Source organism: Phyllostomus hastatus, unplaced genomic scaffold (genome assembly GCF_019186645.2).
Source record: "Phyllostomus hastatus isolate PE091 unplaced genomic scaffold, TTU_PhHast_1.1 phas_contig_477, whole genome shotgun sequence".
Classification (NCBI taxonomy): domain Eukaryota; kingdom Metazoa; phylum Chordata; class Mammalia; order Chiroptera; family Phyllostomidae; genus Phyllostomus; species Phyllostomus hastatus.
This window is the reverse complement of record NW_025333889.1, coordinates 459,390-486,493: the sequence shown is the minus strand read 5'-3', so window position 1 is coordinate 486,493 and position 27,104 is coordinate 459,390. Positions and strand designations below refer to the sequence as shown.

At 67.2% G+C, this 27,104-nt stretch overlaps 1 protein-coding gene across 4 annotated transcripts; it reads right to left on the bottom strand.

The window, feature by feature from the left end:
* Positions 1–285: 285 nt before the first annotated feature.
* On the bottom strand, positions 286–26,837 carry PASK (PAS domain containing serine/threonine kinase). 4 transcript variants are annotated; one of them, XM_045845671.1, is made up of 19 exons: positions 26,683–26,837; positions 20,611–20,683; positions 20,293–20,493; positions 18,762–18,994; positions 18,012–18,182; positions 17,280–17,420; positions 16,918–17,052; positions 16,494–16,754; positions 15,093–15,255; positions 14,232–14,382; positions 11,986–13,196; positions 10,867–11,048; positions 10,366–10,533; positions 7,436–7,561; positions 7,214–7,348; positions 4,653–4,852; positions 2,856–2,989; positions 1,356–1,502; positions 286–753 (listed from the first exon to the last, which is right to left on the bottom strand). In XM_045845671.1, exons 3-19 carry the CDS (start codon positions 20,459–20,461, stop codon positions 623–625), a joined length of 3,858 nt encoding a protein of 1,285 aa, XP_045701627.1. In that variant the 5' UTR covers positions 20,462–20,493; positions 20,611–20,683; positions 26,683–26,837; the 3' UTR covers positions 286–622. The 4 variants fall into 4 exon arrangements, with proteins under 4 accessions (XP_045701627.1, XP_045701626.1, XP_045701628.1 ...); XM_045845670.1 differs by lacking the exon at positions 26,683–26,837 and adding an exon at positions 20,819–21,009; XM_045845672.1 differs by lacking the exon at positions 26,683–26,837 and adding an exon at positions 20,819–21,009 and having other exon boundaries at positions 725–831.
* Positions 26,838–27,104: the final 267 nt, after the last annotated feature.

Sequence of the window (27,104 nt, the reverse complement as noted above, 5' to 3'; positions counted from 1 at the left end):
AGTCGGCGAAGAGGGGAGACCCGCCGGGGGCACTGCGGGAGGACGGCCCTGCCCATCACCAGAGCCTGGACAGACTCTGGTCGACCCCAAGAGGCTGCGGGTGGGCAGGAGGGAGGAGCCTGAGAACACACACTCCGGCCTCCTGGGCCTGAGCGGCCAGGGGCGCTCCCCACCCGGGAGGGCCCCCCAAGCTGCCGGAGACTGAGTCTCTCTCCAGCCTTCCCCACGCCGGCGCTGCGGAAGAGTTCACACAGTCCGAAAGTCAGGGTAACTGATTGCTATCAAAAGTGCTTTAATTTGGAAAAATGTTCAAGGAAATAAATTAGCGAAATACCCTGGTCGTTACTTCTACAAATTTTACCTATCAGAGCAAACATACACTGGGCCAGAGAAAACAAAACACATGCATATATACAAAGGAAAGGATTTAAAAATGCTTCTAAACCTCTCAGAAGTTCACAGACTCAAAATTCCTTTGAACACAATGTTTTTTTCTGGGTTATGAAAACATGAACTCCACGTCTGCTTTATAACCCTAAAATGACACAGCATCACTGGCTTTTGTTCTGGCCTTTATCAAACTCACACGAGTTTTCAGGGGAATTGGGCCCAATCTTGAGAACTACTTTCCCTGAGTGGACGGCCCATTAGGGGGTGCCCCGGGGCGCGAGGCCTCACGCTCCGGATGCTGAGCAGCTTCGCTGGGGCTCCTGCTCTCCACCTCCAGGCTCTCAAAGGACAGAACTCCGCTTTCTGGAGAAAGAAGACGACACTGTATCACGTGCTAACAACACACAACTCTCCAACACTGGGGTTCTCTCTAAAGAGTTCCTAGGAGCAAAGGACACCAGAGGGACCTTTCAGAACCCAACTGTCCATGCCCTAGGGCTCCCAGGCGCCAAGGTGCTGCAGGGCTGCCGTGCCCAGAGCCACCGACACCAGTGGGCCCCGCCTGCCCTGAGCAGTGGTGCCTGACACAGCTCTGCCGCCTGGCTGTGCGACCAGCAGCCTCAACTGCAGAGCCGGAGGACCCGAGCACTGGGCTTACGGTCGGGCCTCGGCTTCCCCTCCAGCCCGCTCGGACCATCGCCAGCTGCACTGCTCAGAGCTCCAGCCCCCGGCCCCACTGTAGGTGCCACCTCGTGAGAGGCTCCCATGGGCCCTCGCCCACCTCGAGGCCCACAGCCAGCCCCGAGCCCCGGTGTGCTCAGGGGCCTCGGAACCAGGATCCAGCCCCATCTGTCTCACAGCTGGAAACCCAGGACAGCGTACAGGGGGGACCTCCCTCCTCCCTGGCCCGGAAGGCAGGCTGGGGAACCGGCCCCCCATCCTGGTTCACAGGCCACGCCTCTCACCTGGCTGGTGGCTCCCACACACCTCCTCCCAGGTATAGTCAGCAAGGTTCACGGGCTGTGTCACCCAGGGGTCTGTCACCAGCTTCTCCAAGGTGACACGCTGCTCAGGGACAGGCTGCAGCAGCCCAGCAATGAGCTTCATGAGATCTGGGGACATAAAATCTTGCCGTAAGCATGGGGTCAGGGGGCCATCTGCTGTCGGGGCTGGGGTCAAGTACAGGGCACCTCAAAACCCCGGGTCCTGTCTGCCCCCGTGACCGCTCTGACTGGGTAGCAGGTGGACCTGGAACCCCCACTTTAACCAGCAGCCAGGGCTTTGGGGGCACAGGGCCTCGCGCTGTGCTTCGAGAAAGGCGACCTGAGCTGTCTGTCCCCACCTGAGACAGGAGCGGGGTGTTCGAGACCCTGCCCCGTCACGTGGTGTGCGGAGGCCCCTGCCCACGGCCCGTGCCTGGGGGCTGCGGCTGTGCGGAGCCAGGAGGGACGGGGTGCGTGTGGCAGAGGGGAGGGAGGCGGCCAGCAGGTCCTAGAGCCCAGAAGCCTCACAGTCCTCCCGGGCAGCGTGGGGCGCCCCCGGCCTCTCAGACGCAGGTGCGCAGCTCTGGCCCCGTGGGGTCAGGGTCGGGGCCTCTGGAGGTGACAGGGTGCTTAGATGAGGCCCCAAGGGGGAGGGGCCGCCCGGGATGGGACTCGGCCCTCCGGAGAAGGAGGCCGGAAAGGTTGCTCCGCCCGTCCGCCACGTGAGGACACACAGGACAGGCCGCACAGGCCGTGGACAGGAAGAGGCTCTGACCGGGCGCTGACCCCGAGGCGCCTGAACCGCGAACCCCCAGCCTCCAGGGCAGGAGGCAAATGGCTGTGGCCTGAGCCCCTCGTCTGCAGTGCGTGTCCGGCCGCCTGAGCTGAGGGGGACACACGCCTGCGACCCAGACACGGCACCGAGGCACAGGCCTCACGCACGGACGCTCACCCTCCTGGCCCTCGCACCAGTGAGCGACGGCTTGGGAGCCGCAGAGCATCAGGGGGAGGGGACCCCGGGGCCCTGCGGGCGGCCGTAGCCCGGGCAGTCCTCCCCGGCCGGGGAGCCCACGTCCACCTCCCCGCCCCGGCCTGGCCCGGCCCCGGCCCTCGCTGCAGCAGCAGCAGCAGCAGCAAGCTGAGCTCGCGCTGGCGGCCCACGGGGAGCCCGCGCGGGACACACCCAGGCCTCCTGCCACAGGGTCGGCCCCTCCCTCCATGCCCCCCCCCCCCACTGACGGTCGCTGTCGCGGCCAGGCCCACGAGCCTAAGGTCCCCTGGAAGGCCACCCACCCACCCCCCAGGGCCTGGAGCGGGGGCTCGCAGCAGCAGAACTGTCTCCGCATCTTCAAGTCCGATTCCGCTCGTCCTGCTGCGAGAACCAAAGCTCGAGGGGGTGGGACGGCAGAGGGCGCGGCCACCCGCCCCCACAGAGACCGAGGGGGGCAGGGGCGGGGCGGGGGGCCGGCTGCGCCCTCTCACCTTCTGACACCAGGTACGGGGGGCTGAGCGCGGCCTCCATGGTCTCCTCCACCTCACAGAAGGGGTTCTCCTCGAAGATGAGCGTGTACAGCGTGACTCCCAGCGACCACATCTCCAGCTCCGGCCCCTCGTAGCTGCGGCAGAAGGGGCTCAGTCAAGGCATGCGAGTGAGCCCGAGTCCCGGCCCCCGAGGTGGTGCCCGGTGACGCTTGCAGCACCCGGGGCCCCACGCCCGCAGGTCTGCCCCAGCCCAGTATCGCACGCCGGGGGAGGCAGGGACACAGCCTCCGCACTCCGTCAGCCAAGAGGCCGACTCAGGAAGGGAACACCCACCGCGAGGACCGGACACGAGGGAGCGGGGACAGCGTCCCCCGAGGTGAAGGCTTCCTGGAGGCGGCTCCAGCACGGGGCGCCCCTCAGAAACACTCAGGGAGAGATCGGTGCAGGTGGGAGCCCTTCAGGGCAGGTAAGACGACCTCTTCAGGGGCCGAAGAGGAGTGAGCCAGAAGGTGCAGAGGAGGAGCCCGGGGGAGCGGCTCTGGGGAGGAGTCACTGGGGACACTGCGGCCGGCCCGGTCTCCGGCCGTCAGAAACACCCCCCCACCCAGCCACCCGGCTCTCGGACACCAGGAGCCGTGGCCACCAGGCCCTCACACGGTTTGGTTCAGCCCCGATCCTCACGACAGCAACATAACCACCACGGGTCTCACGGAGAAGAGGGGAGGCTGGAGCCGCTGCCCACGGGGGCCCTGGAGCCGGGCTGCCTGCCCCGCACAGGCCCTGTGCTGCCCGAGGCAGTGGGTCACTCGGGTCTGCGGCTCAGGGCGTAATCTGGCCCAGAGCGTGGGCGTGGGGAGCATGTCATCAGCCCGCAAGCTCAGACGAGGCAGCTGAGAGGCTGGCGAGGGAGCAACAGGCGCAGGACAGAGCCGTCTGCCATCGAGGGCACCCCGGGGAGTCCAGGGAGTCCAGGGGGGGCAGGAAACTGGGGGGCGGGGTGACAGGAGGGGCCCGGAGCGTGCAGGCCACAGAGCAGCAGCCGGGCCTCCGTGGCCGAGCAGGGAGGGTCGTGGGGGCCGACCTCAGGGAACTTCGGGGTTAAGGGCTGCGGGGGCTACCACGGGAACGTCAGGTTCTACTGTTTCTGCTTTTGCGTCGTTTGCTTTCACAGAAACAGATTCCAAGAGTTTCAAAGGCCAAAGAGAAAAACTCAGCAGAGTAGTAGAACAGGGCCCGGCAAACCCTGGCGGGGCCCAAGAGTCCGCGTGCGGGCCGTGTGGCCTCTGCCGCGGCCCCTCCTCGGTGAAGCTCACTCCTAAAAACGAGCGGCAGGTGAGGGGCCCAGGGCCACAGCCCGCCGAGCCCGGAGTGGACGGACGTGAACGTGAACGTGAGGGAGGGAGCAATGCCCCTGAGGAGGGGCCAGGAGCCCGAGCTCAGAGCGGTTCGGCCCGCTGTCAGCCGAGAGGCCCCCCGCCCCCCCACGCCCTGTGTTTCAGGGCAACCAGTTACTACTCCCGCCGTAACAGTGAGCGCGACCAATGAGCTTGCTTATCTAGAGAGCCCCACCCTTCGGGCTCCTCTGTCTTTTCCTTAACTTCCAACTGCATGAACCTGCAGAGGTAAACCCAAGTCGAGAAAGTAACTCGGGGAAGGGCCTACCACCCCACCGCCCACTTCCTTCACCCACTCACTCCCCAAACGCCGCCCCGCGCCCCTCAGCACCCGCGCCCCAGGGACGCGCAGCCTGAGCCCCCTCCCCGCCCGCCCGCCCGCCCGCCCGCGGCAGACACGTACGGGTTCCCCATGAGGACCTCGGGCGCACAGTACTCGATGGTCCCGCAGAAGGTGTAGAACAGCTTGCCCCGCTCCAGGTAGGCGGCGGAGCCGAAGTCGATGAGCTTGACGGTGAAGTCCTCGGCGATGACGACGTTCTCGTCCTTGATGTCCCGGTGCAGGATGCCCCTGGAGCGCAGGTACCCCACCGCCGACACCAGCTGCAACCAGGAGGCCACGGGGCTTTTACGAAGCGGTTCGGGCCAAGCACGCATTCACGAGCGAGAGTGAAAAGCACAGAAGGACGGACAGCGCCGAAGGACGGACCCGCGCTCTGGCGTGTCCTGAGACGGCGACGGGGACGACGGCTGGGCCCCACGGACATGACCTGACCGGCCCGGGGGGTGGGGGGGGAGCGCTTCCAGGCGGCGAGCTGGCCCGTCCCACCGAGGAGCTGGCCGTGTGAAGGGGGGGGGCTCTAGAAACGGCAAGACCACCAATGCTTGTGGTCACGACACAGCACCGGACACGCCCCTTCGTGTGTCCAGGCGCCAAGACGGCATCGCAGCCACGGCCCCAGGCCACACAGCCGACCCAGGCTCCCCGCCCGCCCCCAAGCCGCGGCCCCCGGGCCGCCCCACTCCCCCTCCCGCCAGCGCACGGCCCCGCGGCCTCTGTCTCGGAGCCGCCCACAGAAACTTCTTGGGCAGCATGCACCCCCCCCCAGGCCCAACGATCGTGGGGCTGGGACGCAGACCACAGGTGGAGCCACAGGTGCACACGGTGGCACTGCGGTGAGTGAGGGGCGGGTGCTGACGGGCAGGACCGCAGAGAGAGCCCGAGTCCGCCCGTGGGGGCAGCGGAGCTCGGCCGCGGCTCGGGGGCAGAGGGGGGGCCCAGAAGCGCCGTCCACAGCCCCCTCTGCCAGGGCCCTCGCAGCTGCCCACGGAGCAGCCGCTAGCCTGCCCCCCACCACCACCCCCTGAGTGCGGGACTCCCGGCCACGCAGGCTTGGAGCAACTCCACCAGAAGCGGCTCCATCCCCGGAGGCCAGGGCGTCGGCCTGCGCTCCGCGAGGGCGAGGCCACCGCAGCAATGCCCGCCCCCACCCCCGGCGCCTGGACCTGGAGTGGCCCACGTGGCCCGCCTGGGCACAGAGGCCCCCAAGGGCCGCCCGCGGGCTGAGGCAGACCGGGGTCCCGGCTGCACCGGGGGGCCGGACACCGGCTGCGCCCCCGGCCCAGGGCCTCGCGGCGGTTGCCAGGCACAAGCCTCAAACCAGCACCTTTGACCCAGGAGCAGCAGCTCGAAGCAGGTCGAGTGGGCCCGACGAGTCAGCTTACACTGAGGAGGTGTGCACACCTGCACACGCAAACACACGCACACGCCGGCATGTTTACATGCACACGCTGGCACACCACATGCATCCGCACCTGCACACGCATACACGTTCACACACACATGCACAAACACATGGACACACGCTCGCGCGCAGAGCAGGGCCCAGTCGAGGAACAGACCACATGTCAGCAGAGCACGGGGAGTTCCGTCAGGTTTGTCAGCAACAAAGGCCAAGGGCACCGGCTGGACAGGGCACCAGCTGGCCACAGCCCCAGGGCCCCCAGCTGCCGGGGAGCTGGTCACAGACCCAGCCCCACCCCGCCCTCAACCCCTGCCCAGCAGGCGGCACGCTGACGACAGGCTGTGTGAGTGCGTGTTACGTGCAGTCACTCAGCTCCGTGACGCTGCAGGTCCCTGTCCTGTGCGTCTCATGGAAGCTGCAGGGCGTCGAACCCGACAGTCACCGGAGTCGGCAGCCCCAGAACTGACTTCTGACGAGTGACTCCTGCCGCCCCATCAGGCAGGCGCCGCTTCCGCCACGACGGGCCCAGAAACAAGCCTCTGCTGGAAGGACGCCGCCCGGGTGCGTGGCCTTCCCGCAGGGGAGGACGGGGAGACGTCCTTTTCACAGAAGCACGATGCCTGGCGCTGGCGAGCAGGGACCTCGGACACTGAGTTTCAGGAACCCGGACACGCCTGGGAGCTCACAGCACTGAGGGAGGAGCGCCAGTCAGGGACGCCGAGCCGCAGCTGCCGCGCAGTCAGCTCCAGGACACAGCCGAGGGGCGAACGTGGGCCTTGCCCGCGTCCCCGCTTCCGGCGCCTCCTGCCGCGCGCAGCCTCGGGGGGACGGCCCGGCTCTGACCCGATCGGCCTCGCAGTGTCGGCACCAGAGAGGTCCCTGCCGCCCGACAGGTGGCGGGTGCCCGGTGGCCGGCGAGGACCCTGACCAGCCGTGCCGGCCGCAGGGCCCGGTCTCCCGGCGCCACCGGCCCCTCCTCGAGGCGGGGCGGCTGTCCCAGAGCTGCCAGCAGACCCGGACCCCGAGCCTCCCTCCCCGGTCGCCCCGGGGTGGCGGCCTCGCCCCCCCTTCCCACCCTCCCACCCTCGACTCCAGCCGTGCAAGTCTCTTCTCGGGAACGGGGGCCAGATGCAGCCCAGAGAGAACCGCGAGTGAACCCTGACCTCTGAAGCCCCCAGGACCGAGCACCCCCGCCCCCCCCGGCCCGGCCCCACGTCACCTGCCGGAAGATGTAGCTGGCCAGAGGCTCGTCCAGGCTGGGGTGGCGGTCGATGAAGGCGAAGAGGTCCAGGCCGGAGCCATGCTTCTCCATCACCAGCTGGAAGAAGCCCTGGTTCTCGAACACGTCCAGGACCTGGGGAGACAGAGGGGGGGGGGTCCGGCCCTTCCAGGCGCCTTCCGACCACACGCGCAGGGTGCCCCCCCGGGGCCCGGGCCGCACCTTGATGATGTTGGGGTGCCGCACCCTGGACAGGATGGCGATCTCCAAGGTGACTCTCCCCAGCTCGGCGTCCCTGACCCAGCAGTCCTCCAGGACCTTCTCCTTCTTGATGAACTTCACCACCACCTGCGGGGGAGGGGCGGGGAGAGGCCGCTCGGGCATCCCGCCGGCACCCACGGGGCCTGGGGCGCCAGAACCCCCGTCTCCCCGAGTCCCCAGCCAACGGCCCTGCGTCCTGGCGAGAACTGGGAAACGGCAGCTGTCACCCACACGGCCTGGGACGGGCCGGAGCTCAGCGAGGCCGCAGAGCACGAGCACGGGGTGGACGCGGAGGGTGGACACGGGGGGTGGACGCGGGGCGGCGGTGGGCCAGAAGAGACCCTGTTCGCAGAGGAGACGGGCCTGCCCGTCGCTGGGCGGCGGCGGCGGCGGCAGTGAGCACCCGGGACGCGGCTGCGGGAGCTGTGGGGCCAGCGGTGACCGCGGGCCAGGCCCACCCACCTGCAGCAGGAGGCTGGTGGGGGCGGGGGTGACAGACCCGGGCCCCGGGGCGCACCCCCGGCAGGGCAGGCGCGCGGTCCGAGCGACACCTGCGGCTGTGGCGGCAGCACGAGCCCAGGGTGGGGGCCAGAGGGACCACGAGGAGCGTCTGCAGGTGCCGTCGCCCGTCACCACGATCAGGAGGAAGGGCTGACGGCCGCGGGCCAGCGTGCATGGTGGCAGTGGACACAGCAGCCCGCGAGGGCCCACGGAGAAGCGCGGGAGGCAAGCAGGTGAGGTGGCCGCCGTCGGGGACAGGGGACTGTGGGTGGGGGGCCCCAACCGCGGGTGTGCACGTTCGGATGTCGGGAGGAGAGGTGCCTGCCGCCCGGCCCAGGTGCCCCCGCGAGCTGCAGCCCGAGACGATCCTGGGGGGCAGAGCGAGGGGGGGGGGGCGCTCACCGCCCCGAGCAGCGGCACTCCCCTGAGACAAAGAACGCTTCCAGAGCTGGGGGTCTCACCGAGTCTGAGGCAAGAACGACACAACCTGGTGGGAGGAGACTGAAGGCCCCGGCACTGGGGAGACGGCCCGTCTCGGGGTGCCGGGAGTCCGTCCTGGAAAGGCCGAGAGACTCCCCAGACAGAGCCCCGCCCCTTCGGGCACGGGAACCGCCCTCTCTGCCGAGAGCTGGAGCCTCGCCCTCACACCTCTGCTTCCGACGGGTGCCTCGCCGAGCGGTTTGCCAACAGAACGCCGTGTAAACCGACGACTGTACTCCGAACGGCAGAAACGCTCGAGTGCCTCTTTCTAACCGAACAGACGCAGTTGGGGCTTCTTTGTCCCCCTGCTCTCAGGGAGGAAGGTCTGACGAACCCCGGGGGGGCCTGTCACGGGGCTCCTGATGATCCAGGCCCAGAGCGGGAGGACCCGAGTCCGGGAGCGGCGGGAGATGGCAGCGGAGACCCGAGGACAGGACTGGGGGCCGGGGAGAGGGAGCCGGGGAGAGGGAGCCAGCAGCGGGCATGGCCCCTGCCCGCCCTCGGGACACGCGGCCAGCAGGTGCGTTTACCACAAGGAACAACCTGGAGTCCATCCGCCCCGAGAAGCTGAGGAGGGAGCGACACTCACTCCGGGGAAGCACGAGGGGGAGGAGGGGAAAGCAACGCAGACAACTCTCGGGCCGGCGCGGGGGGGGCAGGCAGCGGGCGGCTGGCACAGCCGGGGGCGCCCCAGCCACAGAAGGCGCAGCGGGCCCCCCACGCACAGATACGCAACGCAGACGCCGCAGGCTCCCGTGCCTGACACGGTGAAAAAACTCCGGTACGAGTGTAAATGACAGAAATCCCCAATAAAATTATTTAGCAGCCCGGCCCGGGCCAGTGGCACTGTGGACTGAGTGCCAGCCTGCAAACCGAAAGGTCACAGGTTTGATCCCCACTCAGGGCACGTGCTGGGTTGTGAGCCAGGTCCCCAGTAGGGGGCGCACGAGAGGCAACCACACACTGATGTTTCTCTCCCTCCCTTCCCCTCTCTCTAAACCAATCAATCAATCAATCAACCAATCTTTTTCTGGAAAACCTAGCACACCAAACTCAGCAAGGCGTTACAAGGCTCGGGCGGCACAGTCCAGGCCTGGCCCTGTGCTGTCCCTTGTGGGGTTGGTGAAGGAAGCAGGCAGGTGGCCCTCCGGTAGACGCTGCGCAGACATTCCAGAGAACTCAACACTTGTTCTCAAAGGGAAGAGAAACTCGGAGAGCTGCAAACAAGACAAAATCTCCGCAAACAAAACACATCGTCGAGGAACAAGCGGGGCATCCGGGGCGGGCAGGGCACCAGCGGGCGGCCCGTGCCTGCCCCGGCTCCGCGGGTCCTGCCCCAGCGACGGGAGGGGAGGACCAGGAAGGTCAGGGGACGCGCGCAGGGAGGAGTGACGGCCGGCCTGACCGCAGGGGCCCGTCCATCAGAAAGCCCCGGGGAGCTCTGGAGGGGCCGGGAGCGGGGAGACGGGCGCAGACGTGTGAGCAGCTACCAGCCCGGGCTCACGGCTCTGGTCGGCGCCAGCAGGCGCGGCCCTGCTCACACCCGCGGACTGGGGTGCGGGACCCCGGGCAGCGTCCGCAGGGACCAGCAGCCCTGTCACCAGGTCCGTCCCCACGTCACAGACGCCCAGGCAACTACCGGTTGCCTCCCGACAGGCCTGGGTCAAAGGTGCGCCCGGCGGTGGACACGGAAGTGGCCGAGGGCGCAGCCGGGAGACACCCCGCAGGGCGCAGCCCAGCGCGTGAAGGGTGCAGGCGCCGTCCGCCGTGCGTCCGAGGCAGCGCCTGGCCGGCCAGGGCTGGCTCGTCTGCGGTGGGGAGAGGCTGCCCCTGGCACCCAGACCCCACACGGGCCGGCCTCCCGCGGCCACCCCACACCCCCCCTCCCCCCGCGGCGGGGGCCCGCCTACCTCCTTGTTCTGCTCCCTGTCCAGCGCGGTCCACACGAAGCCGAAGGCCCCGCTGCCCAGCGGGCTCAGCGTGCTGTACTTCTGGGAGTAGGCGCCCTCGCAGGCCGCCAGCCCCTCCAGCTCGCCCGGCTTGGGGGGCTCCTCAAACCACGGCCGGCTGCGGAGCACCTGTGCGAGCGACGGCAGGTCGGGGGCAGCACACGCGCCCCGCGGGGAGGCGGTGGCAGCAGACAGGGGCGCCGCCCCAGCGGCCCCCGCGGCGGTGGGCAGCAGCACCGAGCCCCGTGCGGCCACGCCCCCGCCTGAGGGCCAGACTGGCGCCCACGTGACAGCGTGCTCACACCCCGCCCTGCACACGGGCACCCACGGATTTGGAACCCGGCACGTGCACGGACACACAGGGCACTGGAAGACCGTTAAAGAGCCGGAAACAGGCCCCCCTCCCGCCCCCGAGGAGACGGGGGGGGGGGGCGCGGGGGGGGGGCGGCCGCAGACACGCACCTCCCCCAGGCTGGGCCCCGGGTGCTCGCACACGGAGCGCGCGGCGCCGGGCGGGCTGGCCAGCAGCAGGTGGGTCCACGTGGCCGAGGCCTGGTGCCCGTGCAGAAGGTCCTTCACCAGCCAGCAGCAGAACAGGGGGGCGGGGCCTCGCAGCTCCACCCGCTTCACCTGGAACTGCACACCTGCGGGGCGAGAGCACACGGCCCTCCGCTGACCGCTGACCGCACCCCGACGGTGTCGTGACCCAACGAGCACACGACCCCGGGCAGCACGGAACCACACGGGGGGCCTGGGGGGGGGCGCGGGGGGCACGGGGTCGGGGGGAAACAGGGCCTCGCCCTCCCGACCCTGGGGCTGGGCCTCGCTCGGGGGAGGAGTGTGGACGACCCAGCGGGACGAACCGCCGGCTGCGGGCCCCGCGCGACCCGGGGCCACACTCGCTCTCCCCCGGCCCCTGGGCGTGCACCCCGACCAGCGGCTTTCACGGGGAGGGGGCTGACAGGTGCTTTCACGTCCTGCTTGTTTACATCGTCAAGTGTTTTTAAGCGTAACTTGTGCATTACTGAAACTACGTTTTTAAAGTGTAGGAACAACAATACAAAACCAGCGATAAACGACTGGCTCAAGCAATGTAGCCTGTTAAGTAGTTAGGAAAGGTTTTTAAAAAGGGAAGTAAAACAGCCCTGGCTGGCGTGGCTCAGTGGACTGAGTGCCGGCCTGCACACTGAAAGGGTCGCTGGTTCCATTCCCGGTCAGGGCACAGGCCTGGGTTACACTCCAGGTCCCGGTAAGGGGCATGGGAGAGGCAACCCCACACTGATGTTTCGCTCCCTCCCCATCGGTCTAAAAATAAATAAATAAAATCTTAAAAAAAAAATAAAGGAGAGTGAAACAACTCTCCCCGAGGGGCGAGGGGCCAGCGCAGGAGTGAGCACAGTGCCCTCCGGCAGCACGGGCGTCTCCCCACGGCCCCTCCAGCCCCAGGAGGACCCAAGGCTCCCCAGCCCCGGGCACGTGCGGTGGTCCTGACGCTCAGTGGGTGCACGGGGACCCCGGGCCCTCGCAGCCGAACCTTCTGCCCTCGGGCCCCGGGAGCGGGTCGCCCCGGCCAGCACGTACTCAGCAGCGAGCCGTCGCGGTGGCAGCAGCTCCCGGCGTAGGTGCCCTCCAGGATCTCCCGCTGCTGTGGGCTGGGGGCCTTGGGCGTCCCCGAGCCGTCCCCTCTCACGGGCGTGGAGGTGACCTGGATGCCCAGCCAGGGCTCCCCCGACGGGCGTGTGTCCGCAGGGACGGCGCCCAGCCCGGAGCAGGCGCCGCCAGGACTCTGCCTGCCGCTCTCATGGTCTCGCTCCAAGGTGTCAGATGGTTCTGTCCGATCGAGGTCCAGGTGGGTCTCCCGGAACCGCCGGCCCTCGCCGAAGTTGAAATAGGTGCCAGTCAGCAGCGACAGCTCCCTGTCGTCCAGGTCCTCGGCCCGGGGCCCGGGCCCGGCGCTCAGGTCCCCCTCGGAGCCCGCCAGGGAAGCAGCGGCGGTCCCCACGCCCTCGGACGAGGCGCAGGAGCAGTCGGAGGAAGTCCGGTCTGTCCATTTGCCGAAAAACAGGTCCTTGGGGTCCCAGGAAAACGTGGTCCCATCGGCCTCCGGGGCCTCCGCGGCGTCCGGGGCGCCGGGGAGGTCTGTGGCGAGGGCGTAGCAGGCCGAGGAGCTGCCGGAGCGGCTGCCCAGCAGGTCCCCGTCCCCCAGGTCGCACAGCAACACGGGGGCGGCCAGGAGCCGCTCGGCGGGGGGGACACCCTGAGGGCCCCCAAGGCTCAGCCGGGACAGCTGCTCCTTCAGCAGGCAGGCCTGCAGCTCTTCCCTGTCCTCCTGCGTCCCCCGCCACGGCTCCTCCGCGGCAGGCTGCGAGAGCCGGGCCGTCTCCGGCGGGCGAGGCGCTGCGTCTGGGCGCCCCTGGGGCGTGCTGAGCCCAGGCTGGGGCCCAGGGTGCAGCAGCGGGAGGCCCACCCCCGCAGGCAGCCCCCCTGCGTCCGCCCGATGGCCGGGGTGGCTGGGCGCGCTCACGCCCCTGCCCTGCAGCTGCGCTTCCTGGGACAGGCCACGCCCCTCGGCCCCGCTCCTGCCCTTGGCCGGGGCCAGGGCTCCGGGACCGTCACGAGAACCGACCAGCCTCGCGTCCGCTGAGTCAGACCTGCCTGACTCCCCCGAAAGCTCCTGCCCGCGTGTTCCTGGTGCTGCCGGCGCCCGCTCCTCCGGGACCCTGTCCCGCTGGCCCTCGGGCGGCGACCGTCGCCGGGCTGGTGGGTGTCCTTCCTCCGCGGGGCCGTCCGCCCTGGGGGTGCAGAGCAGGCGACACAGCTGCTCGGGGACCACGGGAGGCAGAGCGCAGACCACGCGCACTGCCTCCCGCGGCAAACGCCCACAAAGCACTTAACAACAAGGACGGCGACGGGAAGAGACAGGGTTCTGTGACCGACTCAGTGAACGAAGCACCAACTCGCCCGCTGCCTAGCCAAGGGCTCGTTTGGTGCGATCGGCCGGAGAACGCCGGGCGCCAGGCCCGGGCGCCGACGGCAATGTCCGCCAGAGACCAGGGCCCCGCGGAGGGGGTGGGGGGGCGACACTGAGAGTTTTCTGCCCTGCCGGGCCGCCGGCCCTGTGCCGGTCTCGGAGCTGCAGGTCCTGCGCGGGACGCAGCTGAGGCGGGAGGGTCTAGTTCCCCTCCAGGAGCAGGGCAGGCGGCCCCTCGGATGGGGGCCTGGGGTCAGGTCCCCTCAGTCTCTGCCCCTCTCCAGCAGCCGGTGCCACTGTGTCACCGAATTCTGGCCAAGGAGAAGGGAGGAAGTGTGGGGACAACCCTCCCCACCTCCATCCCCTCCTCCACTGGCAGGTCAGCAAGCCGTGGGGAGCATGGGGACCCGGGCACCCGGCTTCTCGTGCCTCAGCCCCAGGCCTGGAGTCTGTGGGCCACTGGGCTCCTCACCAGCCAACGAGACGGGGGCCGGGCCCGTCCATGCGGCACCCTCGCTGCACAGCAGCTCCCCAGGCGCTCAGCGGCTCAGGGCACGGCGCAACCCGCCCCCACTGGGACCCTGCGTGGGCGCCCACAGCATGCCCCTGCCGGGGCAGAGCCACCCCCCACCCGTGGGTGAGCCAGGGCAGTGAGGGGTCAGCAGCTGGCAGCACCAGCAGGGGGCCGGCACCACGGCGAAGGAGGGGAAGCCAGGCAGCCCGGACACACCCAGAGGCCAGAGCCCCATGATCTGAAGGTGACCCTGCTTCACTCAGCTCCCTGGAAACTGCCAAGATGCTTCTGTCCGGGTAAGATGGGGGCCGAGCCGGGTACCCGCAGGCCCCGAGCACTTACCCCAGACTCGGCGGGGGTGTGTGTGCAGAAGGGGGCGGGTCTCTGGTGTCCTCTCGGGCCTGGGCCACCGAGCCGGCGTCCTGGCCTTCCTCCGGCTCTGTGGGGCTGTCCGGCGTCCGCACGGGGTCGCCAGCGAGCAGGGCGTTAACCCCTGGGTGCAGCAACAGCAGCAAAAAAGAGTGTTTTCCACTGGAGGGCGGGGGGCAAACTCCCTCTGCCTCACGCTCAAGACTGTCCCGGCCCCGGTCATCTCAGGCCGGCGCCCTCTGCCCACTCCACCGCACTGTCCTGGGCCCTGCACTGGGCCGGCACGGACCCACCGACACCAGAGTCGGAGCAGGGCCCTCGCCATCCCTCCGGCGGCTGTGCGCTGACTCGGGGTGAAAGCCGCCATCCCCGAGATGACGCCCACGGACCTGTGACCGGACCCCCATGGCCCTCCCAGAGCCACACCCGGCCCGCCGCCTGCTGAGAGCAGCGACAAGCAGCGGGGGGTGCGGAGCCCCCTGCAGCTGCTCCGGGCGCCTGACCGGGGAAGGCGGGCCCCCGGGAGGCTGCGGGGCCTGCCCCCCTGCCCCCGCTCCTTCAAGCCCAGGGGCCCCAGCCCCAGGCTCCAGGGCAGGGGTCCCTCCAGGGCAGGAGCCGTGCGCACCCCTCCCCCACCGGGCACGGAGAAGCCCCAGGTCCTCGGCCCGATGACACATGAGTGAGACGCAGACGCGCCCCGTGTCCCAGAAGCACTGCAGGGCCAGCAGAGATGCAGGCCATCGGCTCACGCTCAGCCCTGCCCTCCCCCCCGTCCCGCCGACACCCCCACGGAGGCGCAGGCAGGCCCCCAAGGAGCAGAAGGCCGGGCCTCACCCTCAGCGGTGGTCCAGCTGTGCAGGGCGTCCCCGGGCAGCCCCCCAGGCCCACGCAGGCTGCCCGCGTCCAGGCGGCTGACCGGGTCCGGCAGGGGAGACGAGGTGTCGGCACACGCGAGGCCCATGTGGTGGTAGAAACCTGGGATCAGGAAGGTGATGTTCTAGAAAACAGACAGCGGCGCTCAGACCCGCCGGGGCCCTGGCCCGTGAACTGCCCGCCCTCCCTCTGGGGCGCAGCCAACACAGGGCCCGGGTCTCTGGGGTGCCGCCCCCTCCACGTGAGGGAGGCGGGGTCCAACTCCTGGGCACAGCCCGCAGGTCCCGACCCTCCACGCAGAATCTGTGGCTTCTCTCCTTTTTTTTTTAAAGATAAAACTAGCGCACCCTGAAGCCAGCGACCCCGCTGTCCTCCCGTCCTCCGAGCAGGCGTGTGGCCGTCACCCCGGCCGGCACACGCCCCACTCCGCGCGTCCTGCCCCGGGAGGACACGAGGGCCTGGGCAGCACAAACCGGCCCCCGGGGCACGGCGGGGCCTGCGCCTCCACACCGGCGCGGCCTCAGCGCCGTGGGCCGAGCCCAGGGGTGCGAGGACAGGCGCTCCCCCCGAACCTGCATGTGGCCCCACCCCCAGGTGGCCCCTGGCCGGGGGAATCCAGAACACGCACTAACACGCGCTAACACGCGCTAACACGCGCTAACCCTGAAGGGGCCTGTGCCCTCCCTGTTCCTGCTGGAATCCCTCGTCCAAATCTCATGCCGAGTCTCCGTGACCTTCAGCCGGACTGTGAGCCTGGGGGCCAACACCACGGGGAACGGAAGGGGCTGTCCCAGCTGGAACTCGCTCAGAGGGCCGACGTGGGACCCAAACGCGTCCCTGCCGCCCACCCCCCTGCGGCGGCCTGTTTGCAGCGGCGGACACAGCGCCACGCCGCAGCCTCGGGCCAGAAAAAAGGGGCGGTCGCCGCCCTGGGGCGTGGAGACACCCGCCTCCCACGCTCAAGGAGCCGAGAGACCTCGGCCCCGAACGGCCACAGAAACACCTTCCTCCGAGCCTGGCTGAAGGACAGGCGCCCCCAGTCGTCCCCAGGCCAGTCGGGGGACCTGGGCACCAGCCCACGCCCACGACCTCGACACACAGCCGGGGCCCAGACGGGCTCAGGACGGGGCTTCAAGGCCAGAGCCCCTCCCCCTCCTGGCGCGGCCTGGGGATGGTCCGGGGGTCACAACATGGTGTCTGCTCAGCGTGGGGTCCGGAAAAGGGGGCAGGGAACCTGTCCCGGCTGCATGTCCACCGCCGTGAAGTGGGAAGCACAGACCGGGGGCCCACGCACACCCTCCCCCCGGCGGGCACAGACCAGCTCCACCCCGGGGACTCGGCCAGCACTTGGGGGGGGCCCACCTTGCCCAGCAGCTCGGCCCGCCCGTAACCGAACAGCATCAGCGCGAAGCTGTGGTTGATGCCGTAGATGGTCCCGTCTGGCAGGAGCGTGATGAGGCCGCTGATGGTGAAGAACACCCAGACGGACGCCGAGTAGCCCGGCTCGGGGGCCGCCGGGCCAGCTCCCGCCTCCTCCGCCCGGCCGGTGGGTTTCAGCTTCAGGCTCAGGGGGAAGGTGGTGCCGTCCTTGGCTCTGCCGACAGACCGCTGAATCTTAAGGCTCTGCAAGGAAGGCGCCTCGTGAGACCCAGCTCCGGGCTCTGCGGCCCGAGACCACCCCTCGCTGGCCTGCCGGGGGCAGGAGGGAGCGCCCGGCCAGCCAGCTCCACGCGGCCACCCCCTCCCCGCAGCCCCCGGGATGGGCGGGCCGGCAGCCGGGCCCTACCGGTGGGAGCCGCTGGCCCGGCACGGGGAGCTGCAGGGAGGGGATCAGGTCCGTGAGGCGCTGCCCGGCCACCGCGTCCTCACGCTCGTAGCCGTGCAGCCGGGCGAAGACGCTGTCGCAGGAGGTGACGGTGCCCTGGGGGGGAAGGAGGGGGCTGGTCTCCCCAGGAAGGACGTCGTCCTCTGGCCCTGGGACGGCCACCCCGCGAGGGGCTGCGACTGGGTGCTGGTCTCACACAGGCAGAAACCAAAGCTCGAGGAGCTGGGGCTCCGCGCCCCAGGGCAGGGGGGGCTCAGCAGGTGGGGGGGGCACCCACAGGACCCACAGGCACGGGTGGGTCCTGAGGGACGCAGCCAACTCACGTCGCCCTGGAAGCAGACCCAGGCCGAGACCCGCTCCACGGGCTCCAGCACGACCACGCAGCACGGCCGCGGCTCCTGCCTCAGCCTCCTCATCCACACGGACACCGGGACGCGCTCCCCACCGCGGCCCACCACCTCCACCTGCGGGAGAGGACCAGCCGCTGCACCTGCTGCCCCGCACCAGGCCCGCCCCTCCCCCCCAGGCGTGTGGCGCGTTCAGGCTCAGCTCACGGGCCCGACACTCAGACACGAACCCGAGTGCGGGCCGGGCGTCTAGCCCTGGGCCCCGAGGGGGAGCGGGCGTCACTGTCACCAGTGCCTGCGGTTTCTCAAACACACAGGCACAGACGTGCGAGCGTCTTCGCCCCCTCCTCTCAGCACCCAGGGCCCAGACGGGCGACTTCCAGGGGTGGGGGTCCTGCCTCACTCCTTCCAGGGCCTGGGGCTCGGGGCCCAGAGTCGGACACGCAGTTCGACCTGCCCAAGTCCGGGCTGGACACGTCACACGGCCGGAGCAGCGGGGCTCCGGGAAGCCTTCCCAGCCGCGCCGCCCCCAGCGCCCCCACACAATGAAGCACGTTTCTCTCTGGGGAACCAGGCAGGTGTGGTGCCCACAGGATCGCGGGTGCCAGGCCAGCGGCAGCGGCCTCTGTTCTGCTGTGTCCCCCGCCGCCCCAGCTGAGCCCCCGCGGCACGCTCCGCTGGGCAGCCGGCCCCCACGGCCACGCTCACCACTGTGCCGAACACCACGGCGGCGTGGCCGTCGGCCTCCACGTGCTCCTCGCTGAGCGCCTCCACCACGTCGCAGTCCGGCTTCAGGAAGAACTGCGTGAGCTTCTGGCCAATCAGGTCGTGGCTGCTGTGCCCCAGGAGCCGGCAAGCATTGTCGTTGGCGACCAGGATCTGCGTGTGGCGGGGAGAGGACCCCGGCATCAGCGGTACTACCTCTGACTGCCGGGCACCCCATGGGGAGGGAGACCCGATCTCTCCCAACCACCTGCCGTGGACGGGCTCACACGGTGACACCCTTGGGACCCCCGCGTCTCCACCGAATGGAAACAAGAACACCCCCGATCAGTGCCCAGGTCACGAGCCCTGCGCCCCCCAAGACGGGCACGCCGTCAAGACTGTGAGGCAGCGATGGACCCACGCCACCCCTCCCCCCGGGCAGGCAGTGCCCGATCTCCGGACAGGAGTGCGTCCACACTGACACGCACCCCTCCCAGTCCCGTCCCGCCAGCCCCGGCGAGCTGGCTCAGGTGAGTAGCCGGCTCCTCCTCTCCCCGGGCCTGTCCTGACGCCGGGACCCAGCGGGTCCGACAGCCATGCTCACGTCTCCAGACTCACCTCTTTCGCTACCACACAGGTAAAACCAAACGTTTTTCTAACTGCACTTAAGACGCACGAGCACCTCGGGATGAGGTTACGGGTTCAAGGTGCGGACCCCAGACCCACGGCCTCCTCACGACGCGCAGCAAATACCTCCGAGGTCTTGGGGTCCACTGTGAAGACAGCCTTGTTGGGGTTGCCGGCGGGGGCCGGGAGCAGGGGCGTGGAGCACCCCGAGGACAGGCCGCGCAGCAGCGAGCAGCAGGACGTGCTGCCCGGCGGCGCGGCCAGGCTGGCCTGCTCGGCCAGGGCTGGGCACGGCCCTTTGCCCGTGCAGATGTTTTGGGCGGCCAGTGACGAGAGGCAGTAGGAGCTCCATCTGTCTCCTGAGAGAAAAGGGAAGGGAACCTCAGACCCTGGGGCTGCCAGGAGCTCACTTCTGAGATGCAAAAAGCCCCCTCCCCCGTGGCCCCCCGCGCCCCCCTGCACCCTGAGGAAGGACGAGGTCGACTCCCAGGCCCACGGTGCTGGGTGTGTCGGAATGGGCCCCAGAGTCCAGCTAAGCTCCCCAGGGGCTCCCCGGTCAGCAGGGCCGTGTCCCCAGAACCCAGCGTTTCTGTGCAGAGGACGCTGAGGTCCCCACCACCTGCCCAGCCACGGGGCGCTCTCCCGCGGCTGCCGCTCCAGCACTCACCGCCCAGCTGCGGCCCCGTCCCTTCAGGTGCCGCCCGCCGTCTCCACCCTCCTCCCTCGGCTCTGCTGCACCATCGTCACCCCTCACGTCCTCACCTCCGGAGAGTCCGCTCCGGCTGCGCCCCAGCCACCCCGGCTCCTGCCACGCCCACCCTCGGCGCCGCACCCCACCCAGCCTCCACCGGCCGCTGAGCCTCTGCTCTCCTCACGGCTCCGGCACCGCGCCCCCGCCCCCCCCGGTCTCAGTGACGGCAGCCCCTCGCTGCAGGGGCTCAAGAGCCACACCAGAGTCACCCCCTGTCCCCGCTGAGTCCTCACTGAGGAGCCCACACCTTCCCAGTCGGCGGCCACACTGGACCGGACACCCCTGGCTGCCCAGGTCCCCTCTGGAGGCAGCCGGTCCCGAGGTCAGGTCCGCCTCTGGCCTCCAGACAGTCCCTGCGGCGCCAGCCCTGCCTCGGCTGCCCAGCGGCCTGGCCCTGGGCCCGCGCACAGGCTGGGGGGCGCCCCCTCGTGACCCCACCCCCTCCAGGGGACGAGCTCCTCAGAGGCAGAGTGACACTGTCTTCCGCGCTGGGTCTGGGCCGCGTGAGTCTGGGCTCTGGCCGACGGGGAGAAGCCAGCGAAGGGAGGGGCCGCCCCAGTCGGGACGGCGTCTGCCCCTGCCTGCCTGCCGTCCCCTCACGGGTCCCAAAGGGCCCGAGTCTCTGTGCAGTCGGTGGGCGCCAGCCCAACTAGACCCACAAACCCGCAGCGGGACTGCGAGGCCGAGGCCCCCCACCCCCGGGACAGCACTGCCCACACTCTGCGGCGGGAGAGGACTCGGGCTCCGGCCTGGCCCTGAAATGCGGAGGGAACCCCAACTGCTGCCTGAAAAGGAGCGCTTCCTGCCCAGGAGCCTCACAGAGCCCACGCCGCAGGGAGGGCCTGCAGGGCCCTCTCTCTGCAAGGACAGGGACCGGACGCCCACGCGGCCACACGGGGTCGTCACCGGAGAGCGCCATCCTGCTCTGGCAGAGCTTCGAGAGCCCATTCCTCCTGCTCGGGTGTCTGTGGGCCGAGGACACAGACTTGCTGGGCTGGGGGGGGCTCTGCGCGGCCGGGCCCCCGCACTGGCTCCTCGGGTCCTCTTCCGAGGCTGGCGGGCCTCCGTCCTCCATCGGGGGCCGGTGGGCCGGGGAGCGACCGCCAACTGCGAAACAGGGGACCCCCGCTCAGCGCCCGCACTGCGAGTGTGTGAAGGTGGGTTAGCCAGCGAACTCCTCCCAAGGCAGCGTGACGCTCGGCCCCATGGGACTCCCGCACCCACCTGCTCCTTGGGCCGGGACCTGCGAGCTGCGGGGGGCAGACCAAAGTCCTGCTCGAAGGCGCCCTTCCGAGGCCTGCGGGGGAAGAGGCGGGAGGGAGGAGGGAGAAACAGGCCAGGGCGGGAGGGGGCCGTGGGCTCCGTGAGCCCCATTTGTGACTTTGCATCCGGCAACAACAACACGGGGTGAAGTCACACCCCTGTGACTTACCGTATACAAATTCATTCCGGACGAATTTCGGACCAAAAGACAAAAGTTTCAGAAAAATTAAGATGAAGATTCCAGCAGACCGGATGAGCGGCCGTGCTGTCTCAGAACCAGAGCTCATCGAGAGCACCGTCTCTGTGGCATCTCTGCACCACCCGGCAGCAGGAGACACTTCCAAAAGGCACGAGCCACACACGAGCGCTGACACCAGGCCTGCGGGAGCGAGTCGTCCGAAAGGGCCTGGGGAGCAGCCCCGGGACCCCCAAAGCAGCCAGCGACCCTTAACGAGGGCCAGGGCTGCCCTGACGCGGCAGCACCCCGGGCCCTGGTGGAAGCCGCCCCGTCCGAGGCAACGCACCCCATGCACAGGCCCGCGGTTTTCCAAGGACCGCGAGCAGCCAGGTGCGCTCTCCCCCCCACCAGCGGGCAAGGAAGCCGCCGCGGCGACCGCGTGCAGGAGGCAAGCGACGTGTTTGGGTCCGCGACGCTTCGGCGGCAGAAACACCTGCGCTCGTTCAAAAGTGTGGAGCACCGGGTCGCGAGGCAGGAGAGGGCTTCCCACGCAGCTGGCTAGACTTCGGAAGACAGAAGCTTTTCGGAAATGAGACTGTAAGCTTTAGTGTCAGAAACAGTGTTTGAGACTCACCCTGTCCCACAGAGAAAACCCGGGACCCGCAGGCCTCGCTGGCGGAAGCTCAAGGAGGACACTCAAGGAGGACGCTCAAGGAGGACACTCAAGGAGGACGCTCAAGGAGGAAGCAGCACCGACACCACACGGGCTCTTCCGGGAACGAGGGAGGAGGAGACCGTCCAACCCGCTCTCTGAAACCGGACGGGGGCGTCGCCGGAAGGAAAACTGCAGACCGGGACTCTCGCGGGCACGGGTTTAAAAGGCTTCCACAAAATCCTGGCAAACCCGTCGAGCGACACGTGGAAAGGGGAACACGCTACAGGAATGACAGGCCCGTTCAATGCTCAAAAACCAGTCCCAGGCAACCCACCACACGAGGAGGCTAGAGAAGAAAACTCACTGTCACACCGACTGGTGCAGAACAAGCACTGGACGAACCCCCGCAGCCCTTCCCGACAAGACACACCCCACAAGCAGGAACCCAGGGAAAGCCCGCAGCCCCGCGACCGGGGCCGGGGCGAAAAGCCTGCGCCAGCAGCACTGGGCTGGGAGAGGCAGCACCTCCCGCCTGAGGTCCGCGCGGGGCCCGGGGCCACTCAAGCCTCTCCCAGCCACGCCCTCGAGGGGGTCCAAGCCGGTGCCCAAGGCAAGAAAAAGAAATGACGGGAACACGCGGGAAAGAGGGCGGGAAGCCGTCTCAGGTCACGGAAGGCACGGTGGTCCACAGGGAAGTCCGAGGGACTCTGGGGTTGGTACACCCACCCTCCTCAAAGGAGGTGGGAGGAAAGGGGGCGCGCAGACAGGCCACGAAAGGCGCGGACACCGCCAAGAAGCCCATGAGGGAATGTCCGAGCCCCGAGCCGTCAGGGAAACGCCCGTCGAGCCCACCACGAGCTGTCGCGGCGCAGCCACCGGGGGCGCCGAGAAGGAAAGGACGAAAACAGGAAGCGCCGGCGGGGTCGGCGGGGTCGGCGGGGTGCGGAGCCGCCGGACGCCCGCTGCACTGACCACTGACCGTGGGGGAGCGTTCGCGCACAGGCACCGCGCCGGGCGGCCGCTGGGGGGCGCCCGGGGACCCGGAGCTCGCGCGCACCCGTCCGCAGACCCCCCCACCCCCCCACCCCCGAACGTGCACGGCCGGAGCGGGGAGCAGCCCGGCGGCCGCCGTCAAGCAAACAGAGCCCGTCCACCCTCGGAGTCGTGCCGGCAGTGACGGCGAGTGCGCCCGTGACACCCACCGACGGCGGCCGTGTGGAGAACGGCGAGCTCGCAGCGCAGCCAGGCCCCTCTGACGCCACACGCCGGAGAGGACGACCCTCATTCCCGGGGACGGGGACGGGAAGCCCCGCAGGGCGCCTCCAGGGCAGCGGCGGGGGGCCAGTGGGGGACGCCGACGAAGGGCAGAGGAAGTTCGTAAGGCCAGGAAAACACCCCCCGGCGTGACCCTGGTCGTGCCAGCACAGGGCGCGCATCTCAAAGGTCACTGGACCAGCTGGAGGCATTGTATTGTGTGCAAATTTTATCTCAACAGAGTTCATTTTCAGTGCCAGCGATGGGCAAAGCAGGCACGCAGTTAGAGCTGAACAGAAAACTCGTGCACTGGGAGATACATGTGATTCAAGGGCCTGGAATGCAGCCCAGAAGCAAGAACATAAGAATACGAGAGGAGCTGAGGCACAGGCTGAGCTAACCTGACGCCTGCTGGAGAGAGAAGGGAGAGGAAGCGGTATCTGGGGAGGTAAAGTGAGCATGCTCAACAGCAGAGACTAAGCCCGCAGGCCCGAGCCCCCAGCCGGTGCTCAGCCCACCAGGCGTGAGCACACACTATGAAGCCCAGGCACTGTGCCTCTGGGCCACGGTGCTGATGTGACTGCAGGAATGACCACGAGGATCAAAGGGACAGCATGGAGCCGACCCTGGGACCCGCCCAGGAGGGCAGCAGTGAAACAGCTGTCACCACACCACGTAAAAAACCAACACCCAGGGCCAGACTTAGCTTGTGAAAGCCAAACACAAAATTTTAGAAGAAAATCAGACTTCCTACAAGACTTCGGGTTGAAAGAGTTTTCTTAAACATGACATGAAAAGTTCTAGCTATAAGATAAGGTTGATAAATCTAACATTAAAGTTGAGAATATCTATTCACAAAAAATATCATAAAGAAAATGAACTAAGCCACAACTTGGGGGAAGATATTTGTGACATATATTACCAACAGAAAACTGATATCCAGGACACTTTAAAAGGTCCATAATTTAAAATTTAAAAGACGAAGAGCCCGACAGAAACATGAACAGGAGAAGAAGAACCTCAAATAACAAGAACCTCACAGAAGAGGGAGCCCTGGTGGGCAGTGACCCTACAGCAAGAGGCTTAACTCTGTGGGCAGAACCATGAGGACCTCACACCTACTGAGTCAGCAAAAGTTAAAAATCCTGGTAAGACCAAATGCTGATGAAGAGGTGGCTCGATGGGGACACTGTAAGTCAGGTGTTCGCCCACCCTGACAGCATATCCCTCCCGTGCATCTGCATCCCGCAGGGACTCTTTCAGTGGCCAGCAAGTCACACCAGAATGCTCAGGGCAGCGTGGGTCACACCGCAAAACCGACACACAAACCACACACCCTAAACATCCACCAGCAAGAAAACAGATGGAAAATTCTGGTGTCGTCATGTCCTAAATCACGGAGTGAAGACAAACGTTACATGTACAACAAGGGTAAATCTCAGCCACATAATAAGTGTGTGGGGGGGGGGATCAAGTTACAGAAGACTATCAACAGCAGGACTCCCCCCAATCTAAGTATGTCACTTAGGGACACACACGTATGTGACAAACCCAAACCTTGGGCAGAGGCTTCCTCCGCGGGCCCAGCAGCAAGCCGGCCTGGTGAGGACACGATGGCCCTGGGTCCCTCGGTTCCAAAGGGGAGTGGTGGGTTTAAATGGTTCACATCACTGTTACGATCCACAAGTAACACTCCGTTTATCCTGTTGTATGCATCAACTAGTGTATACGGAAAAGTCCCAGATGTTTTATACACACACGAAATATCCAGCATGGGATCCTGAAAAGCAACAGCTGAATGAACAGGAGGCTACAAAGAAAAATAATAGTAAAACCATCAGAATACGTTGCTTTTCTTCTAGTGGCAACATTTCCATGTCACAGGTTTATATTTCTCTGGGTGTCTACAATTCCTACTCCCACGACCAGCCCACAGACAAAACCACAGAAGACTTGAGTACAATTTGAGTACACTGTAAATCTTAAAAAAACTTACTTTGTAATAAAAAAAAGCACTAAAACTCTCCAGAATACACTGTAATTGTTATAAAACTTTGCTTTGTAAAAGTAACAAGAACAAGGAGGTGGGGAAGGAAACATGAAGGGAGGGTAGGGGCAAGAAATTTCATCTTTCCCCAAAAGAGGTAAATAGTCCTAAATTGACAAACCAAAAGGTGGGGTGCAGGAAAGACACACCCTTTTCCCCCGTGTGCTGCCTGTGTCAGCTGGGGGCCGGCTCGGCCCTGCAGGTCCCTCCCTGGGAACCCCAGGGACCAGAAGGAGCCTCCAGGGCCTCTGGTCTCCAAGTGCGGAGTCTGGTCTCACGGCACCTCCACTACTCAGGTTCAGTTCTGAGTCAAACAGCAACCAGAAGTGTGTGCAAGTCCAGGCCTAGGTGTTTTGCTGTCGCTGCTGTTTTAAAGCAACAACATGCCAGTTTGGGATTTGGGGAGGGCTGTGCGGGGGCTGAATGAAGGGGGACTATCACAGGACCTGAACCCAGAGAGGACCTCATGCTGCCTTGGAGGAATCCTGCGCCTGTCGCCACTTTTGATTCCAGAAGGCAGGAGGGACCCAGCTCAGTCAGACCCAAGGGAAGCCAGGAGAGGTTTACAGGGAGCTTCTGGGGCAGCACTCCTTCTCTGATGGTGACCTCCCAGAAGCCACCGTCTTCCTGCCACCAGAACACAAGCGGGAGAGCAAACAGCTCCAGCCGCTCCACCACTGCCGTGCGACCAAGAGCACGGCCAGCCTCCAGATGAAGCCAACAACCTGTGGGCAGCACAGGACAAGATGGCAAGAACGTCGCTTGCAGCCACCAGTGAGCCCACCCTAAAACCTGCCTTCCTCGGGGCTTTAGGTGTGGAGCCAAGGACTTCAGGGCCGTCAGAGCCCTGTTGAGACTGTGTCTCTGTTTCTTGCATCAAGCCACCCTGAACAACCCCAGGATTATGGCTGTTGTCACAGAGCGTGAAGGTGAAGGCTTCCTCAAGCGCCCCCCACCGCCCACCCAGGGCTGCACAGGCCGGATGAAGACGCCGTCCAGGCAGCGCCGCCCCCAGGCAGAGACACCCACTGCCCTGAGGGAGGAGCAGCCCCACCATCTCCCAGGGCCTGCCAGAGCAGTGTGGGTTCTGTCCCTACGGACTGACTGCAGTGAGCTCCCCGCTGGGGAGCAGCAAGACCAGAGGCACATTTTATAAAGATCACTCCGGGGGCAAGCACGGGCGGACGGATACGCGGAGAGGAAGGTTACAGGAATGCAGGCAAGAAATCACGAGGTCCTAAATGAAAGCGAAGGCAGAAAGACGGCCGTGGAACCCGCAGAGAAGACACGAGCCAGAACCGCCGGCGGTTCACAGGGCGAGGAGGTGAGAGAATGAAAGGCGTCAGGACCACATCCGCAGTCTCAGCTCAGGCCACCGCCTGAGAAAGAAAAACCGTTCCCCGGGAAAGAAAAACGGGCGGAGACGAAAGGCAGGAGAAAGCAGGGTGTGCATGGGACGTCCGAGTGAAGATGCCGGGAGGCTGTGGGCTGCACCCAGAGCTCACGCACTCATCCGCAAACATGGACCGAAAGCTCCTAGCGCCGGGCACCGTCCGCAGCTGATCAAGACACGGTCACCGTTCCGGAGCTCAGCTCCTCGGAGGACAGGCGATAACAATGGATAAAGCGCACCCAGTGAGCTCCGGGGGAGCACGGGCGCCGGGCGGGCCGAGCCAAGGAGACAAGAGGACCAGGGAGCTCCGGCTGGGCCCCGGGGCGCGGCGCGGCGCGGGGTAAACGGCTGCAGAGCGGCGGGCCTCCTCCGCGCCGGAGACACACAGAAGGGAGCCGGCAGCGGCGAGGACACAGCGCTCCGGCTGGCTCGCCCAAACGCCGCGCTGGGCCGGGAGACCGGACCCCGCGGAGGCCCAGCCACTTCCCCGAGAGCAGGCATCTCACCTGGTGCTGAAGACGATTCCCGGCCAAGCTGGCTTCACCCTGCCGCGCGGAAACCGATCCTGGTCTCCACTCTCCCGGCCAATCGCAGAGCAGTTCATAGTGATCGACAGCCCCCCTGGACCAACCACTGGCGCCTGTGGGCGGGACTCAGCCAGTTTGAGTGGAGAAACCCGCGCTGACGGTTGCTAAGGACGCATGAGACTCCTACGGCGCCTCCGAGGAGCCAAAAGAAATAGCGCCTCTGACAGCCCGGTCCCGCAGACTCCGGTTCCTCAGGTCTCGGGATCGAGAAGGGGAGCACTGCGGAGCTCTTCCTCAGCGGCCCCGGCCTGGAAGTGAGGGCTACCGCGTCGGCTCCCTCACGGACCCAGAGCGCCCGTGGGGCCGAGGACCCACGAAGGTTACTGCGCCCGCCGTAGACT

What these genes read in the sequence shown, in the direction of transcription:
- PASK (XM_045845670.1), bottom strand. An exon ending in TGGACCCCAAGACCTCGGAG is followed by an intron (nt 18,183 to 18,761) that starts GTATTTGCTGCG and finishes CGCCACACGCAG; the next exon opens with ATCCTGGTCGCCAACGACAA. An exon ending in ACACCCCCGCCGAGTCTGGG is followed by an intron (nt 13,197 to 14,231) that starts GTAAGTGCTCGG and finishes CTGCACCCCCAG; the next exon opens with GGCGGACGGCCCCGCGGAGG.